This window comes from Pinus tabuliformis, chromosome X (assembly GCF_031772625.1).
Source record: "Pinus tabuliformis cultivar Carrire ecotype Pingquan chromosome X, CPIR1, whole genome shotgun sequence".
Classification (NCBI taxonomy): domain Eukaryota; kingdom Viridiplantae; phylum Streptophyta; class Pinopsida; order Pinales; family Pinaceae; genus Pinus; species Pinus tabuliformis.
This window is the reverse complement of record NC_142308.1, coordinates 1,314,582,751-1,314,602,799: the sequence shown is the minus strand read 5'-3', so window position 1 is coordinate 1,314,602,799 and position 20,049 is coordinate 1,314,582,751. Positions and strand designations below refer to the sequence as shown.

Below are 20,049 nucleotides of genomic sequence, written 5' to 3'. Positions count from 1 at the left end.
AAGAAAATCTATAAACATCCTCCATTTAAAAAAACTCAAGGTTGCTATTATAGTTTCAAGTTACTCTAAGTATTTACATTATGTTTATATATTCTTCATGACATTTAGGGTTCTATGATGTATGCTCAGCCATTGGATGGTTTGAGATGGATTTCAACATGAGAGATTGTTTATGATGGATATACATAGTTGTGATGGCTTACTCAGTGGATGGTTGACATCAATTGTTTGCTTATTTCGTGTCCTCCCTTTGGACATTGGATATCTCTTGGTAGTTTGGTAGATACCCTTCATTGAGGTCTCATGGAGGAGCCATTTGTTTCAAGAGCACCGTATAGGGAATGTGGATCATTTTGCATCATGGAGGGTTTCAAGCCCTAATTGAAATGTGGCTACTTGGTTTTCAAATTCAAAGGAAAAGAGATGGCTCAGGTGATGGGCCCTTGAATCTTCATCTAGTCACCATCTATTTTCTATATTTTTCCATGTTATAGTTACTACATTCTCCTATAAACATAAAACCTTTTTAGAAAATTCTATTTTCTAATGACCAATTGAATGTTTCTAGCATATGTTTAATTATTGAATGAAATTTGGCTTAATTTCAAAAGGATGTGAATACTTGGTGACTAAAAGTGTTTTTGAATAAATAATTTGGTTTGAGTTCATATGCATTAATAATTTGACAAAATAGAAGGTTCAAGGATTTGAACTATGCATCATAAGGAGGGAGCACCTTTTTGGCTCAAACACGAGAACTAAAATCAAGAGAATCAAGGGGGGGAAAAGTAAGGGAGCTTGTTTGCCAAGTTTATGGAAGAAGCTAGATCGTGGGTAACAAGGAATCACTTAGGGATAGTTCAAGTGCTTTGAGATCTATTAGTATTTCAAATTAGAACCAACAACTAAAGGATTAATAGGTCCTCAATGGATAGCAACACTTGGGTAAGAGGATAGGGTAGAAAACCACCCCCAACGATAAGAAATTTGATTAATTGGGTTACCTAGGGCCCTTTCTAGAGATAATGAGTACACACATATATATAAACCATAACTATTGAATTTTATTAATCGAAGATAAAATTAATATTTAAAAAGAAAAGGGACACTATAATAAACCCTTATTTTTTTATTTTTTGAATTTCCATTTTGGGCATTTGATTAATTTATAAGTTTGATGACCAAGAGCTATAGAAAGTTGTTGGTGATGTGATTTTATTTGAGCAATTGAATAAAGATATTGTAGTTTAGTTTTTTTTCACGAGAAAAAAACAACTATCTTTCATTAAGAAAACAAAAGTAGTTACATTTTCAACTTTCTGATGTCTTCAATTTCTAGAATACAAAGATATTGTAGTTTAGTTGTAAGAGAGTTTTCCCAAAGGCTCTGAGCTCCCTTAGGTAAGGCCCACTCAAGGGGAGACTCGAAACCTTCAAGCTCATTGTTTGCTGCAATTTTAAGGCCAAAACAAGACAGGAAAAGGAAATAAAAGAATGGATGAATGTCATTATATTAATTAGAGTTTAGAGTTGATCATTTTAATCTAGAGTTGTAGGTTGATTAGGGTACATTAATTAGGTCTCAACAATAATCAAGTGATAATAATGAAGTAACAAATTAAAGTAAATAGCATATGGTTTATTCACTACAATTCATTTTGATGAGCTAATTAATTGTAGTGTTGAAAGAAAAATGAAAGAACTCACTCAATTGGGAGTAGTTGTAGGTGTTGAACATTCTTGCACTAGATGGGTTGTGACAAAGTATAATAGTGTGTTCCACCTCCTAAGAAAACCCCATGAAGCCCGGTCTCCCTCCAAAATAGAGTTGTGCTCAATCTCCTATACAATGCAGTATATAACACTATATCCACCATACATAATAATGTAACAATTAAGTGTTTGAATGATAATCGAAAATTTCCTCAAAAGGATTGATACCTCCCTTGCTATGCTTGAACTTCCCTTGAGGTGAAGTTGAAGCATTCAAGGTATGATAGGATAAACCTACGAAGACGTCATAGGTTGAAGCAACAAACTTCAAGGTTACAACCAAACCAACAATGAGAGGTCCATTTAGAGGTGTTGCAAAATACAAATAACAACCAACCCATGAGCATGGAAAAGACATTAGGAAGGTAGATTAAATATTTGATGCTAATTTGACTAGTATCCATAAGATAATGAAAGAGAGAGATCATAATTGAACATTCTTGCAAAAAGAGATAAAACCATATAAATAGGGAAAGGAATGATTCCTAGGTATAGGTAAACATTAGACTAATCATTAGAAAGGATGATTGGGAAAATCAAACTATGTGATTTGACCTCATACCACGAATCTTTAAACCATACTACAAGAAATTACCCAAATACAAGTTATATATATTATTCATTGCGATACAAAGTGGAAGCACTATCAAGAAAGTCAAAGTTCACATAATGCCTTCAATACTAAATTCAAATACATCTGGATCATCAAGAACCCATAATGAAGCATCTCAAATAACTATGGACATAATCAAGGGCTCGAGCCCTAAACAAAACCCATAGAATAAGAAAATACCCCAAAGGAGTGCTACATAGGGTCATAGTAAACCAAACCAGTGGCCAAAACATTAAAGGAGGAGAGAGAAAAGCAAAAGAGAATCTACACTAGACAACCCTAAGAAGTTATACTCCTAGAATAAGGTAAATAAAATTCAAGGAAGGTGATCTAGCTCATAAGGGTGATAAAGACATAACATACCTCCTACTAATCCTAACCCAAAAACAAAGGTTAGATGGAGGTAGTTACTGCGATGTCCTGACCCCCAAGGTTCAGTTATGGAGATGGGGCCTAACTTTTCGACCTTTTCGACTTTCTCAAATCTAGTCACTGATGACATCGTTGTGTTCATCTTGTCGAGACCTTTCCAATGATAAAAGACTTATCCAAATCTAACTCCTGGATTGAGAGATATGGTCGATTAAGTCTTGGCCAATCATATTGAGCCACGTCAAATCAACTTACCACTTGGCGCCTGTGTGGTCCCCACATGGCGCTTACGTTGCTGGAAAATCACATACCATGCCATCCCAAGTGGCATATGCCAACCCACTCATACTTGGTCACAAAATAATCACAACTCTTAAGGTTGACACAGACCAACCATAGCTATATATGTAGATATTAGACAATTACATTGGGTGTATATAGGTGCAGCCCCCCCTACAACCATGTCACCTCACCGAAATGAACCCCAGTGAGACTCCACACTACTCTCTATCGAACTTCTAGGGAGAACTCCCAAACTCAAGTGGCATTGCGATTTTGCCTCACAGCACAACTCTCCTTTAACTACCAAGCGAACTCGTCCACGCCACACAATGTTGGTCCTCGGCAATGGGTCCCTTACGACAGGTCACCCTGAGACTTAAATCTTGGGTGTTCTACCATAACCTACATCTAAAATCTCTAAGGTCTGAGGTCTAGGGTGACGTCACCGGCCCCAACCGTCGGGCAATACCATCCCTCATCACATCCTCCATGTCATACTCCACGTAACCATAGATCTAAACCGAGGGGTTTCACGTATTATTTGGTCGGGGTTACCTTTATCATTTTGGGCATTCAATAGGCCCCACTACCACATCATCGCAGAGGTTTGACCATGGGAATTTTCCTTCGTGCTCCACTTAAAACCTCTGTGGTACCAAACCTCTGGGGTCATTCAACGGCCATGGATGCTCATTCATCGATGGCCCAAGCCTCCCATGCTTACACACTGGGTTATGGCGCCCTGTCACTTGGCCTACTAGGTTTAGGTTCCCTAGCCCTTCTGGTCCCTAAACTGCCAACCTCGCGGCTCAAGTGAAAGGTGAAGTATCAGTGCCTTTCTGCCCTCAGAACTTGATCAAGGTGGTTCTATTGCATGTAAGACATTGCGGTTTAACGTATCGGCCCTATGAGTACTATCTATATATATATTATATATATATATATATATATATATATATATATATATATATATATATATATATATGTCTTGGTTGCAGTGGTTTGGTTTCCAAACTTCTATTCCAAAATGGGAATGGGTTGCAATAAACCAGTTGGGTGCTTGCACTCAACTTTTACTTGTTGGCACGTTATGCACTTGGAGATGAAATCTGCCACCTCCCTTTTAATTTGGGCCAAAAATAAAATTTCTTGATGTTCATCAGCGTATTTTGGTAACATGCATGGACAAAGTACAACTTGGCATGAAACTCCTTTAATATGGGTTTCTACAAGTCGCTATTATTTGGGACATAAATTTTGTTATTTTATAAGGGAAATATTCCTTACCTCCATAACCTTGAGAGCCTTGTTGTAGCTTCTCTTTTAATTGGTGATACTTTTCATCTTGTCCAACATTTTTAATTTTCTCTTCAAGATCAATTATGTAGGAACTTATAGTTGAAATATGATGTAGTTGCACTGTCCTGCTAAGTGCATCAACCACTTTGTTCTCCTTGTCTTTTATATATTTGATTTCGAAGTCAAATTCGTTCAACCAATGCATCTCAGTCATTAAAGTGAATTTTCCACCAAGAAGGTAGTGTCTCCAAATCTTTAGCACATGGATGATGGAAGCCAATTCCAAATCATGAGCTACATAATTCTACTCATGCTCATTTAGCTTTTGTGATTCATAACAAACCACTTGGCCTGCCGACATCAAGACTCCACCAAGTCCCCCCTTGTAGGCATTCATGCATACGATGAAATTCTTTTCATGATCTATTATTCTTAGTACTGGTGTGTTAGTTAACAACTACTTAAGCTAATTGAAGCTTGCAGCACAATCAGTTGTCCATTTAAACCTCTTTCCTTTCTTCTGCAAAGTAGTAATTAGACAACCAATCTTGGAGAAATTCTTAATAAATCTCCTATAATAGCCTACTAGTCCCATGAAGGACCTAACTTCAACCACATTTCTAGGTGTTGGCCATTCCATGATAGCCTTGACCTTCTCGGGATCAACTGCTACTCCCTCTCTTGAGACAATGTGTCCCAAGTAATGAATTTGTGACTGAAAGAAATTGCACTTACTAAGCTTTGCATAAATCTTATGCTCTCTTAGCAATTGTAGTATTGCGGCCAGATGTTCTTCATGCTCCTCCTTGGTCTTTGAATAGACCAAAATGTCATCAACGAAGACTATGACAAACTTATCCAAATAAGGGCACAGCACATTGTTCATGAGGCACATAAAAGTTGCAAGTGCATTGGTAAGCCCAAAGGGCACTACCACGAATTCATAATGCCCATACCTTGTTCTAAAGGTTTTTTTATGGATATCCTCATCCTTTATATGCACCTGATGATAGCTTGATCTCAGATCAATTTTAGAGAAGATTGTTGCTCCTCTTAACTAATCGAATAGATCATCAATTTATGGCAATGGATACTTGTTCTTGATGATCCCCTCGTTTAGTTGCATGTAATCAATGCACAACCTGAATGTGCCATCCTTCTTCTTAACAAACAAAACTAGTGCTCCCTGTGGAGACACACTTGGCTTTATGTAGCCCTTGTCTAGCATCTCCTTGAGTTGTAACTTCAACTCAATTAATTCTAGAGTGCTCGTCCTATACAGAACTTTGGATGTTGGAGTTGCCCCTAGTACTAATTCAATTTAAAAGTTGACATCTTGATGAGGCAAACTGGGAATTTCTTCAAGGAATACATCTAAAAACAATTGTAAAACAAGGTATTTCCTCATGATATCATTGACATCATTCTAAGTGTGGCAATTAACTTCAACGTTGTTGGATATTTCCACAACAAACAAAAGACATCCTTTTATGCGACTTTTTTTGGCTTGCATAGCTGAAATCAATCTCACCAAAGTGGGTTTTTTCTTTCCATGCAATATTCTATGCTTTCCAGCTTCATCTAGGCATTTGATGGTCTTCTCAAAGTAGTCAACCTTGGTTCGGTGCACATATAACCAGTCCATGCCCAGCAATACGCTATATGCTCCCAATGGCAATATGTTGAGGTTTGCAGTTGTTAAAATCCCATTTAATTCGATTGGGCAAGCCTTCACCCAATATTCAACTGTTCTTTATGTACTATGGCCAATTGAACTAGCCAAGACTCGTCATGTGCTTCCTTCTTTAGTGCACATCTCTCTACAACAGTGGGACTGATGTAACTAAAATTTGAACTATGATCAATCAAAATCGAAATGTTTTGGTCACAAAGCATACCTTCCATCTCTATAACTGTTGTTTGATGATCAGCTTGGTGATTATTCGTTGTTGCATAAATTCTGGGTATACTTTGAGCTATGTCATTGATTGTCTCTGTCTCTTGTGCATTGTATAATTTCGGGCCAGCATGCTTGTGTTGTGGGGAACTTTCCTTAGGTGCTTTTCTCCACAATTCCAACACTTATATGGACCCTTTAGATAACTTTTGGCTTCAACTTGAATAGAATAGCCTCTACTGGCAGCATTGGACTTCTATTGGTTTTCTTGGTTAACAAGGGTCGCACTTGCTCCCTTAGGTTCCTTTTTCCTTTTCTCTTTGAACTTAGCATTGCCCTTGGATTTCCAATATGATTTATATTCAGGCTTGCGCCTAAACTACTCATAGCAATGCTTCAATTTCCAAATGTGTCCTCTAATGTCTTGGGCTCATCAAATTCAATTTTATCCTTGAAAGATTGTGGCAGTCCACTGACATACCTCTAAATCTTTGCTTTCTCCTCCTTAAGGTAGGGAACGTACCTTAGCAGCTCTAGGAATTTGGTGGTGTACTCATCATCTTTCATTTGCCCTAATCTAAGCTTGTAGATCTTCTTCACCTTGCTATCAAATAGATATTTGCTTCTAAAATACTCATCAAACTCCCTCCAAGACAGTCCTTCTTCCCTTATGCCCTTTACATTTTTCAGATCATCCCACCATATATCAGCCTTGCCTCTTAGGCTGAAAGTAGTTACCTTTGCCTTTGTATCTTATGAAATATCGTGGATTTAGAATAACTTTTTCAAACCGTCAACCACGCTTCAGCATCCTCTGATTTCCTCATTTCACCATCAAAGGTAGGAGGCTTTGCCTTTCTAAACTCCTCTAGTATATATCCTCTTTCCCTTCTCCTTCCATGATGATGATGATAATGATGACAATGTGGCCTTCTATGAGTGTCCTCATACTGCTACTCATGGGTGCTCGAGTTTCCTTTTGGGGTACTTAATAGAATGCCTCCTTTCCAGTGTCTTTACTAGACAATCGGTGTCTTTTTCTAGATCTGCGCTCATTTGCCCCATTAGTTCTTTCTCCCTACCCCAATAGGCTTCACATGCCTCTATGGCTAATCCCCAACTCATGTTACCTCTACCTTTGCAAGTCTGATAAGCTTTGCAGTATGACTGCATTGACTTTAGCTTGCTTTTCTTGTGCTTTGACAAGCCTCTCATTATCAGCTTTACAACTCCTTATTTCTACTCTCAGGCTTCTCAACGTGTCCATCCAATCAGGAGAGTCTACCCTCCTTGTTGTTCAATTGATCTTTCCTCTTCATGTCCATGTTGTGATTGGTCAGAGCTATACTACACCATTTTACTATTCTTTCCTTGCTCTGTTGTTCTAGATTATACCACCCTTTGTTGTTCACATGGTCCTTAAACTTTATCTCTTTGAGCCTTAGTGTCTTTTATGTGTTGTCACACACACATAATTGTTATATTTTAACAAAATTCAACTGCATAATAAACACCATCACCTTGGCTTGTTGATGGAAATTTGTTGTTGCAAAGCTAGCTGCAACATTACACCTCAATTAGTGCATTAGCATCAATAAATCATATAAATCATCAATATTATGCCACATGCAATTATCACAATAAAATATACCAAGCAACACACATAATCAATACATAAACAACCATAGTTCTAATGCTCTACATGAGGCTTTAAGGCCTCACTGGATCTCCCAAAGTCCAATGTCGAACCCTTGCTTATTAGTTTTGCGACAATGCCCTTTTAATCCAAGTGTTGAATCTGGAAGCTATGATACCACTTTGTAACATACCCCTTACTAATACCAACCCAAAAACAAAGGTTAGAAGGAGGTAGTTATTGTGATGACCTGACCCCCAATGTTCAATTATGGAGATGGGGTCTAACTTTTTAAAATTTTTGACTTTCTCAAAACTAGTCATCGATGACATCGTTGTGTTCGTCTCATCGAAACCTTTCCAACGACATAAGACTGAGAGATATGGTGGATTAACTCTTGGCCAATCATATTGAGCCACGTCAACTCAACCTACCACTTGCTGCCCGTGTGGTCCCAAAGTGGTGCCCGCGTGGTTGCCAAATAACAAACCATGTCATGCCAAGTGACAGTTGTCGATCTGCTCATTGCAACTCTTATGGTCGACATGAACCAACCATAGCAATATATGTAGATATTAGAAAATTACATTGGGTGTATAAAGGTGCAAGCCCCCCTACAGAAACGTCACCCAGTTGTAATGAACCTCAATGAGTCTCCACACTGATCCTAGCCAAACTTCCGGGGATAACCTCCAGGGCTCATGTGGCATTGCAATTTCGCCTCACATCGCAACTCCCCTTTAACTAGCAAGGGAACTCCACGCCACGTTGCACTTGTCCTCACCAATGGGTCCCTCACAACAAGTCACCCGGGGACTTAAATCTCAGACGTTCTACCATGCCCTGCATCCTAAATCTCCATGGTCATGGGTCCAGGGTGACATCACCGCCCCAACCATAAGGAAATGCCATCCCTCGTCACATCCTCCATGTTGTACTCCATGTAAGCGTGGATCCCACTGAGGGGTTTCACGTATTATTTGGCCAAAGTTGCCTTCATCATTTTGGGCATTCAACAGGCCCCACTATCACATCATCCCAGAACTTTGACCCCGGGAATTTGCCTTGGCACTCCACTTAAAACCGCTGAGGTACCAAACCTTCAAGGCCATCCAACAGCCATGGATACTCATCCATCAACAACCCAGATCTCCCATGCTTACGCGCTTGGTTATGGCGCCCAATCACTTGGCCTAATAGGTTTGGGTTCCCCATCCCTTCTGATACCTAAACAGCTAGCCCGCAACTTAAGTGAAAGAGGAAGTATCGAGGCCTTTCCACCCTCATAACTCGATCACAGTGGTTCTATTGCATATATGTCGTTGTGGTTTAACGCCTGAGCCCTGTGAGTACTATGGCCCGAGTCTCGCTCATTTTTATTGTGTGCAAATCATAGTTTTAAAAACCAAAACCGGGTTTCGAACAAGCCACCTATCTAACCGTGATTCAATCTGGAACCGAATCGAACTAGATTCAATAAACCATAATTGGAAAAAATACATAAAATAATTAATTTTAATGAATATATATATTAAGATTACAAACCATTAGAGATAAAATATGGAAGGTCTTCTCATCTATATACCATGTAAGGTTGCATATATCAAAATGGCATTGAGTGCAATACATATCAATGATATCATTGACAAAAAACATAACTAGTGAGGCTTTAAATGGCCTATAGAGTCCTAAAACAATGCTACAAATGAGGCTCTAAATGCCCTCCCGAGTCCAAAAACAATGCTACAACTCAAGCTACTAGGCCACTAGCGTACTACAAATCATTGATCGACATGATCACTCATCAAACTCATTACCACTACTACACATGGGATCATCACCAGGAGCTACATAAACATCATCTAGCTCAGATTTTGAGGACTCCTCAAACTCCTCTCCAGCCTCAATAGTAGTGCTAGTAGTAGCATGAGCAACATCACTAGGCCTAGCAGAACTAGAAGCATGAGTTTGCCGAGTTGCACGACTATTGCTTCCCTCATGAGTCACCATGTGCCATGCTTGGTCTTGTTGGTTCAGTTTAGCTCTTGGTTCAACTACCAAATATGCATTGGGATCAACACCCCCCACTCCACTAGACAGCTCCAAACTAGCTCCAAGATGGCAAAGAACCTTCAAACTTGTTGTTGCTGCTCCAAAATTCAATGTTGTTGTAGAACTATCCAAGCTTTCATTTGCACACAAACACTAAAAATCAAATGTGTGAGGCAAATAGGAGCTTACACATCATTTTATAAGCTTGGGGGGCCAGATTTAGAAGGGAACCTACCATGGTTTGCTTAAAACCGACTAGAAGTCCCATCAACATGCCCAACCATGTGGCTTCCTAACTGGCCGGTTTTTTACAAAAATCGGTCGGCCAAACCAGCCGGTTTGGTACCCAATTGGTCCTGACCATCCAACAAATCAGATTTTTTGGGTCAGTTTGATCTCTCAAGGAGCTAACTGGCCAGTTTGACCGATTTCTGGTTCAACCAGACCAGTTTTTAAAACGATGGTGCAAATCTGAGCGTAATAGGCAATGTATTTTTAAAAATATGTGGCGGGATTATGTTTTGTATATTGATTGAAAGATAATTTTTATTGTTGCTGTCATTAGTTTTACAATGTGCTCATTTGATCAATTTCACTACAAGTATGTTCCATAAGCAGATCAGAACATAACTGTATTATGTATTCGTGTTGCAATTCGCTATGATACATATTTCTTGAATGATTAATGCCATTGTGCATGTTGCACTAATACGCGCTGTTAATTTCCTTTTTTCGCACGTGCAAAATGTGTTATAAAAGGTTTGCCCTACAAAAACCATATAGATTCCGTCGGCAGATCAGTTTATTATGTGGACAGATTGGACACTTTCATGATAACCTTTGAGCCTTCTGCAAAGTAGCAAGAAAAAGAGCGTATATCCCCAAAGCTAGTGTGTATTTTGCTGCGACATCGAGTTTGATTTTTTATGCTTATATTTGAAGCTTTTAGGCAAAGGAAAACGTTGGTCTAGATATATGAGCCATGTAATTGACATAAGTTGATGCAGTGTTATTTTCCCCTACATCTTATAATTGTAACCATGAAATCGCTACATATTCGATTTTATCTCTCTCAAAGTATGCATAAGATTTGTTCATTGAATTCCACTGTAAAATAGTTACTCCACCTTGTGAAACTGGACTTCACAAACCAGCACTAAATGGATTGACCGAATTTTACATAGAAAATTGGTTGGCAGCTGAAATCGCATGACGAAAGCAATGCCATATATTTCATATGTATTTAGTTTGGTTTCAAACATATGGCTTAGTCATAGGTTCTTCATTGTAATACAGTCCAAAGAATCCTCAATTATATGTGGGAGGGGAAGAAACTTTATCTTATATATCAGACGAAACTGTGTTTGATAGGATTACAATTCCTTTTGCCGTATTTTCAAGCATGTGAAATCCATTGGTTGAAGAGGATACATGGAAGAATAAAACTTTGGAGCAATCTAATGAGGAGATTTTTTGGCATTTCTTGCTAGAATCTGGTGACTCGATTTATAGTGAGATGACATTATTTCATTGTGTTAATTGCATTTTTGAAAGCAGAAATGGATTTAGTCCTGGGAAACCTATGGGACACTCAGATTGTGCAGACTCAACAACTCAAAATTTTGATTTTTTCAATTTCTAACCAGATTTCAGGGAATATTGGCCAGAAAATTTGTCAAAAATAGGCCCATTAGACTACTGCTAGACTTTTTATAGAAGTCCACATTGTAATATATAAAGAAAAGTCATAATCAACTTTGGAAGTCCAAAAAAGGGGTATCTCGTAAAGAAGCCTTACTTTGGGAAGTCCAGAAAAGGGGTATCTCGTGAAGAAGCCTACAATTAGAGAGCGAATTGGCCTCGTAGTAGATTCATAGCAATTTTTTGCAGAAACGAAGACCAAGCAGCAAGTTGTATGTAAAGCCAAAACTTGTACAATTTATGTTTAGCCTCAAAGGTATTCTTATAATCTAATGACAAATAAGCAGTAAGTTGTATGTAAAGCCAAAATTTGTACAATTTCTGTTTAGCCTCAAAGGTATTCTTATAATCTAATGACAAATAAGCAGTAAGTTGTATGTAAAGCCAAAACTTGTACAATTTCTGTTTAGCCTCAAAGGTATTCTTATAATCTACTGTCTATTTCTCATGCAGTTACCCCAATAAACATTAATGAGGTATATTAGGGTTAGTGGGATCAGCTCCATGGAATATTGGGTGTACGTAGGACTATAGATCCTTGTAGAGGCAAAGGTCAGAACGACACTCATATTAAGTTCTTGCCTAATTTAATATATGTACATGCATCGTGCAGCTATCCACTTGTCACACTGTCCAACTAGGGTTGAACTCAACTATAGCAATGGTATTAAACTACCCACATCCAAATGTTTTATTATGTGATATTTTTGTGCATTGTTCTAATTGTCCTTATAACACCTTAACAATTCATCACGAATAAGCGTTATTCCTCAACAAACAAGCAAGTAGGGAGTGATGGAAAAGTAATCCTTTCTCCTACTTTTGATTAGTAATCCTTTCTCCTGTTGGTCAAGCCCCGATTGCTCCTTTTGGGTGACCATTATACTCCTTTTGGTTAAAAGGTCAGTCCCCTTTAGTTATCGGAAAGGGCTGCGGATGCAACTTCTGCATAATTGAAGATGGTGTGCTATTAAGGCAGCTCTGGATCAGCCTCTTCGCAGAATCTTTCAATGACTGCCTTTTACCCTCTTCTGTCTCCAGATTTCTGGCTACGGAGATGGAATTTCCATTAGGCAAACAAATTCCTTCTTATGCAAACAGATCATGTAACGAGATATCACCTAGAAGGGTGATAAGAAATATGTTAGCAGTATCTGAGACTCTGATAAGGTCGAGTTTAACTTTTTTTGTATGTGGATGGGTTTTATGCACATGCATAGTACGAAAAGTATATCTTTGGTCTTTTTCAAGTAATAAAAAGGATATAAAGCTTCTTTTCGGAAAATTAAAGGTCAGCCCCCTTATATAAAAGGGGCAATTGGTTACGATTCTAAAACCTCTTACACAATATTGGAAAACAACCATCAATTGTCTCTACAAAGTGAATAAGAAACACAAACAAGAGCAGATCCATTAAACTGGAACTTTTCATCCTATTACTTAGCATCCAAATATTTGGATAAGAATGTCTGTGGCTCTAAATTTGAGTTAAACTTAATACAACATGGATTGTTTCTTTTCTTGTTTTTATTGATAGTTAGCAAGGACAACTCATTTTATCCATAAAGGCCCGCACTAAATAGTTGCTAGAAGAAGATAATTATTTTCAATGGCATTTGTTTACAACACAACATAGTACCATTTTCAATTATATGCTTCGAGGTAGCAAGCATATATTTGTTTATTGACGAGATAGAAATTGAATGAGATCAATATTTCAGGAATGGTACCTTAACGAGAGGTCACTTGCAGTTAAACATAGCATACTTCAAAGTCCGAACAAAATTCAGAATCCACACTGGAGAGGGAAGAGATACCTTGAAATATCTGTGGGCACCCTAGACTGTCTGAACTGAAATTTGGAATCATGTGATTTGAACATGATTAGACGAATCTAATGTGATCTCTGATGAAGAGGTCAGCCATCTTCCTCTAGCTTGAATAACATTAATGGTTTTCAGGATTCGCAGATACACGCTTTCACTGGTTAATATTCTAAAGCCTTGACTCCAAATATCCTCACAATTCACAACCTGAAGCAAAGAATACCCTGCATCCTTATCTTGAATGATTCCTTATAATTCATGGCTAGGACTGTTAAACTGGCTAAACATAATGGCCATATCCATGCCCTGAGCCATGGTCGGGACTGCTACGTCATAGGAGCACTGCTCAGAAAATCCAGGCTTTCCAGACTTCTGAACCTTTTTGATACACTTCTTGAACTTTTCATGGCATTTCACATTCATCACCCCTGCATTACTTAAGTGCACATAATTGTCATTATATTTCACTTCCACAATAAAAGCTAAGAAAATTTATATAACTGCATATACCAAAACAAAGTGCAATGTGATCTTCAAGCATATACGAAAAATCAGCAGCGAACATTTAACTGACAACAGTAATCTGTGGTATTTTATGGTTCAGGTCCAAGCAGCTTTTCGATTTAAAAAATAATCATTGAAGCAAAAATCTAAAAATTAACTCAAAAGCAATGAAACTTCGTTGAGATTGATCTCTGGTTCGACATGCAAAAGCGTTGACAAACTACTGTGGTCAATTTGGAAGGTTGTCACATGTTCAAGAGTTCCGCAAGGGCCATTTCACAAGTAGAACAAGTTATATAATCTCCTTTTCAACTGTTTCCCTTTTATGTAGCATTCTGTTAATGACTTAAAACAACTAAGAACCATTTCACACTGGGTGTTTAAAAAAATGCATATTACATTAATACACCTGATTTCTACTCAAAAAAAAATAATAAATATTATGTACCCAAACTAAGCAGTGAAAAACGGACCAAAGTTTGACCAAATCATGCAAAGCTTAATGGTCCATTCCGACAGCTCCTGAGCCATTTTACGAAACTTGGGATTGCTCTGATTTGATAAGAAATATTAGCTTGGATGAAAGGGCTCTAAGTTGATAAGGTGTTCTTACAGTTCTAGTATGTTTATGTTCTTTAATATTTAAGCATTGTGAGGCCTCATTACAAAGCTTTGTTAAAGAATCCTGTCAAAATCAAATTAAACTTTAATTGGGATCATTTTCTATGTATATGAATTTAAAATAAAACTCATTAGAGAAATATCTATTAGGATAAGTCCAACTAAATTTGACTAAAATTTGTGCTCACTGTTATTTCTTATTATACTTCATAATTATTTTATTAACATAGATACATATTAACTCAAATTTATTAAACACCTGACGACAAAAAAAACCCTAAATGCGAAATTTAAATTATTTTGCACCCTATTGGACTATTTAATTATCATTGAAATTTGCCCCAAATGAAATAAATAATAGATCCAAACCTCAATGTTTTTGTAACCCCGGTAAATAAAATAGCTAAGACAAATCTAAACTAGATTATTTATAGTTTTTTTGGTGGAGTGAATACACATAGAGATTTGAACCAGTAACTTTTTCGCATAGAGTGCCTTAACAAAAGACCCATTCACCATCAATCCTTAAGCCCCATTCACCATCAATCCAAATCCCCTGAACCTAGATTATTACAGATATTTAAATACATTAAAGAAAAATAAATACTACATTAGCTTCTTTATTGGATGTTATGGTAATCTAAAAAAATAATAGGTACACATATGCCCACAGAGATCTTTCCCCCACCCAGACTTCTACCCCAAGCCGGGCTGTCAACCACCTTGTTCATCTCCCCCCACCCAGACCTCTACCCCAATCCGGGCTGTCAACCACCTTGTTCCTCTGATTGCAACCAATCTTACATATGGTTATTTTCTTTTCATCTATTGGACCTAACCAGAGTAACTAGACTATTCTGAGGCCAAGTCAGCTCCCCAGTTTGATTCTGCTTTTTGAGAAAATTTGTTGAGTCAGGTCCTCTGAGTCGTGCTCAGATCACTCTCACAAGTCAAATATGAATCAGATTGAATCTGCATCTTCGTTTTCGTATATAGAGGACATTTAACTCAAGAAAAAGAATTCATTTTGCTTTGATTCTTAAAATTAGTGTTACTTTATTATTCTAATTTATATCTAAAGTCATCTCTTGAGTTTTTCTCAAGTCTCAGTTAAAACATACTCTTTGGCCTTGCATGGTCATTTTCTAAGTTGACTATAAACTCTGAACTCATTCTAAGATGTATACTTACAGATAGAAATGTCTGCAATGTCTGCAGAATAACCCTAAACAATGTATTTAATTGCTGGTTTTTAAACTACCCCTCGATCTGGTTTTAGTATTTTATATGGGCTAAATCTCCTTTAATCTATCCTGCATCATTAGAGATAATAATTTGGATATACAGCTCTGTAAATCACGGCCCCCAGTCAAGTGCAAAAGCTCTTAGTAAAAGATACTCAAATTTAGCTGTCTTTAACAGGGCTGTTTTTACTGAATTCCTGAGGAATTATACAAATTCCAATACAAATTTTGCATTAATTAGCCGCCAGAATCTAGGAGGATCAGATAGAGAAGGGTAATGTTATAGTTCCATCTAGATTTGATTCTTAAAAAAAGAGGCAAGTTTGTCCCTCTGGTTTCCTCGAAAAACTTGGCAGATTTGCCCCTCCGGAGCTGAGAGGACGCAGTGCATCTACATGTCAACAGTGTAAGTGGTGATGCTCAATAATTACTCTGGAAGCATCTTGTCCAGAGTTAAAGATGAGGTTAATTCTGCAGTCTTGCCAGGTAGCCTTATTAGAGTATTATTTTACAATTGAAGAAAAATATCGATATAATGCCATCTCAACAGCTTAGAGATAGGCTAGACGCGTTTAGGAAGGAAACACTGCAACATCTAAAGGGACACCGTCAAAGCATAGGCCTAAACCTAAACTCAAGATTCATCTTTTGTCAAAGGCTGTCCTCGACCTCTCCTGGAGCAAATAAATTGCACAGTCCTTTAAGCACATTCGACGGCAAGTAAATTACGGTTAAAAAAGACACCGACCAAGCAGATATTGCAGATACAGAGCAGCCTAACCTTTTTTCTCAACGCATTCGTCATGGAGTTTGCAGCATGCATCGAGATCGTCGCAGGGCTCCTCGCCGGGGCAGCCGGTCCATCCAACGCCACAGTATTTACCATATCGAATTCCGAGAGCTGTGAATTTAAGACAAAAAGAAAAGGGCATGCATTCAGATCAGGTTAGGGCTAGAAAATTCAGATCGGATTTTTAAAAGAGCAAAAGGCGGGCAGCTTACAATTACAGTCCTGTACGACGCACACCCTGCTACACTTTGGCTGTAACGACAACACCATAAACGCATCTGCCGTCAGCATTTGCAAACAACAACAAAGAAATGGCAATCTGGTGAGGTATTTATTCGGGTTTGTTATGTAACCTGCGAGGTTCTGTTGGCCTTGGAAGCCCCGACAATTCCAAAGCAATGGAATACGTGAGAGGATAAAATTGTGACAATAATTATAATGAATGTGTACGGTGGTTTGGAATAACTTGTGCCATTCCTCGCACCGCGTCCCAATTCCATCCTCCGCCTTATGCCTTGCGCTGTCTACCTTTTCCTTGATTGATTGAACAAGAGCCTTGTCATGAAACAGCACCAAGGCCCACCGAATTCCCCTGCGAATCTCTCCAAAAAGACACTCCGAACTCCAACGGAAGCCTAGACCTGTTTGTTGAGAAGTCCGAACACGCAGCTACAGAGTTGTAAGCCTTAAATTTGAGAGTTGTAATATGAAGCACACAGACAGAGAGAACTCCATCAGTGAATCTCTAAAAATAGAGGTTCATCCAGGGAGCTTTCCCCTGTTTGCGTTGAGAAATTCACACATACGCAAAGGCCACGGAAAGACCAAGTCTTCCAGAATCGAAACACGGATTGGTTTTCGCATATTGTTAATTATTTATTATTAATTATTTAACATCAAATTTAATGTGATCAAATTATTTAACATCAACTATGGCTCTTGGTAAACAAAAGCTATTTACTTCTCAAGCATTTTATGTCTATTTTTTAACTATGTGAAATGATCATTTATTGGAGTAATCCACGTCGAGCTCGAGATTAGATTGATGAACGGTCACAGTAATTCAATAGTATTTTCAATACCATACCAAACTCTATCAATAATTTGCAACATGGTAAAGTTTTTAATTATATTTTAGGGTTATCAATAATTTGTAACATGGTAAAGTTTTTCATTATATTTTAGGGTTATGTTGGTTCACTGAGGGGATAATCTTTAGATTTGAGGGTTAGCTTAATTAGTGGAGTTCTAGTTGCTAAGGTATCTTGCTAATGGAAGGTCACACGGTCAATTCTCCATGACGCTCTTGGGGTTAGGCTCTGCTAGTTTAGCTAGTAGGCGGGATGATTCGTTGATCCACCCAGATTTTCTCAAGAGAAAAAATGGAGAACAATCTTATTAAAAAGATAAGTAGCTAACTAAATGCATTTTTTTTCATGTTTTGCTAAAATTGGGTGAGTTAAATCCAACACAAAATATTTGATAATAATAAAGGAGGTTTAACATTTTACATTTTCAACTTTTTTAACTTTGTTATCATTAAAATCCTCTCAAATAAAGTTTTTAAATTACAATTTTGGATCGATGAAATTGTTTTTATTAATGCTTAAATGAACTCAACACCCTTGAATACCTTATTGCAATAAGATTACACAATATTAATATCTAATATATGCAATTCTATCTATCCAAAAAATTCTTTCAATTAGATTTCAAGGCAAAGATGTCGGTTTCCCCTCCCATTACTTTAAGCTATTAGAAAATGGTCAATTCATCACATGATTAATTTACACATTCTTAAATGGGTTGAAATGAATAATTCCAATGTTATAGACCAATTCATAAGTATCAAAAACATTAGGAAAACCAAAATACTCAGTATCAACAAGTGAATTTCACCATTCCAGTAATGCAAAACCAAATTATATTAGCATAGCCACCTAACACACAGTTGGTGAACGTCGATATGTATCAGTTGATTTTTCTTATCCCTCATAATGCAAAACCAAAATATACTAGCACAGCCACCTAACTTACAGTTAGTGAAAACTGATATGTATCAATTGATTTTGTTTTGCTTAGCCCTCATCTACACCCTCACTAAGTATTCACAGAATGAGATGCTTTTTTGTGGCCTTTGGGCATGTCTTGAAATCTTGAGCATGCAGAGAAGTTTAGAAAGTCATCAAAAACCAACTAGAGAGGCAGCATAGAACAAAGGGAAAATCATGATGGAATCAAACGATGGATGTTAAATGATTAAACATGAGCCGTGAATTTAATGGAGATAAGGGAGGTGATTAGAGGATTAAATCAAAGCCATCAATTTAATAGAGGCAACGAAGATATTCCCTAGATAATGTTAGTCATCAATCAAAAATTCTAGCATCTCATTTCCAATAGGGAATGTCTATCGATCTAACTAGACTCTAGCATAAAAAAATTAGAAAAGAAATGGCCAAGAAGGTACATTTTGTGTTAGGAATAAGACCATGGAGCAACAAAATCAAAAGGAATATAGAAATAAAGCATATAATTATATGAATACAAAGGAGACATCAATATATGTGGCTCACTTAGTTTGGGCTATGTCCACAAAAAAAACAGTCATTTGTTCCTTTTATTATGTCCATCAAAATGAAGGGATACAACTTGCAACACATCCAATACAACATATTCTTCACTCTTTCGTAGTCTCCTCTCTCTCAATTGTAATGTTCTCTTAATAATACATAGTCACAATAAATTGCCCTCATAAAAAAAAGGTTTTAACCCCTAATATAACTTCTATGTTTAGATATGTGACCTAATGTTGAATAGTCCAGACTGACTACAAAATTATAATATTTTACATGGAAATTTTCCCAAAAAATTCTCTTTGGGGGGCACTACTCTGAAACCCCTAGTGGGGGGGCTCTAGAAAATTATCGTTTCCCCCTTGGACCCCTCATAACAATAATAGGGGGAAGCACCCCCACACCCCTCCCCCGCTCCCAAACATGGCTAAAAAATAATACCTATGAAGTGGGGAGATAATCAAACTCTACAACCAACATTTCATTGCCTTTTATACCACTTTACTTGTGTTTTAGTTATTACATCGAGAGAAATTATATGCTCTTACAATTCATTATTGGAGAGAATAGGAAGGACAAACAATTTCTAATAATTGGATGAAGAGAAGAGATTAGGAGGGAAAAAAAGAGTTCGAATTACTAGATGGAGAGAATAGATTGGGAGGAAGAAAATATTTATAGTTATTACGTCCAGAAGTGATACATTTATTATGAGAGAGACTAAAGTCATAGAAACTATTATGAGATGTGTAACAAGCATATTCGGTTGCTTATTATCTTATTTATTATTCCATTGTTTCTTACTCACACTCACACTCACACAACATACCTCATATCCATCGACCATTACATTAATAAAAGGA

General features: G+C 37.4%; 1 protein-coding gene across 1 annotated transcript; it reads right to left on the bottom strand.

The window, feature by feature from the left end:
- Positions 1-13,451: 13,451 nt before the first annotated feature.
- LOC149144928 (putative phospholipase A2 homolog 1) lies at positions 13,452-17,272 on the bottom strand. The gene is made up of 4 exons (XM_089448783.1): positions 16,964-17,272; positions 16,823-16,862; positions 16,602-16,721; positions 13,452-13,879 (listed from the first exon to the last, which is right to left on the bottom strand). The coding sequence occupies exons 1-4, from the start codon at positions 17,108-17,110 to the stop codon at positions 13,701-13,703; spliced, it is 486 nt and encodes a 161-aa protein (XP_089304909.1). The 5' UTR covers positions 17,111-17,272; the 3' UTR covers positions 13,452-13,700.
- Between the last annotated feature and the right edge of the window lie 2,777 nt (positions 17,273-20,049).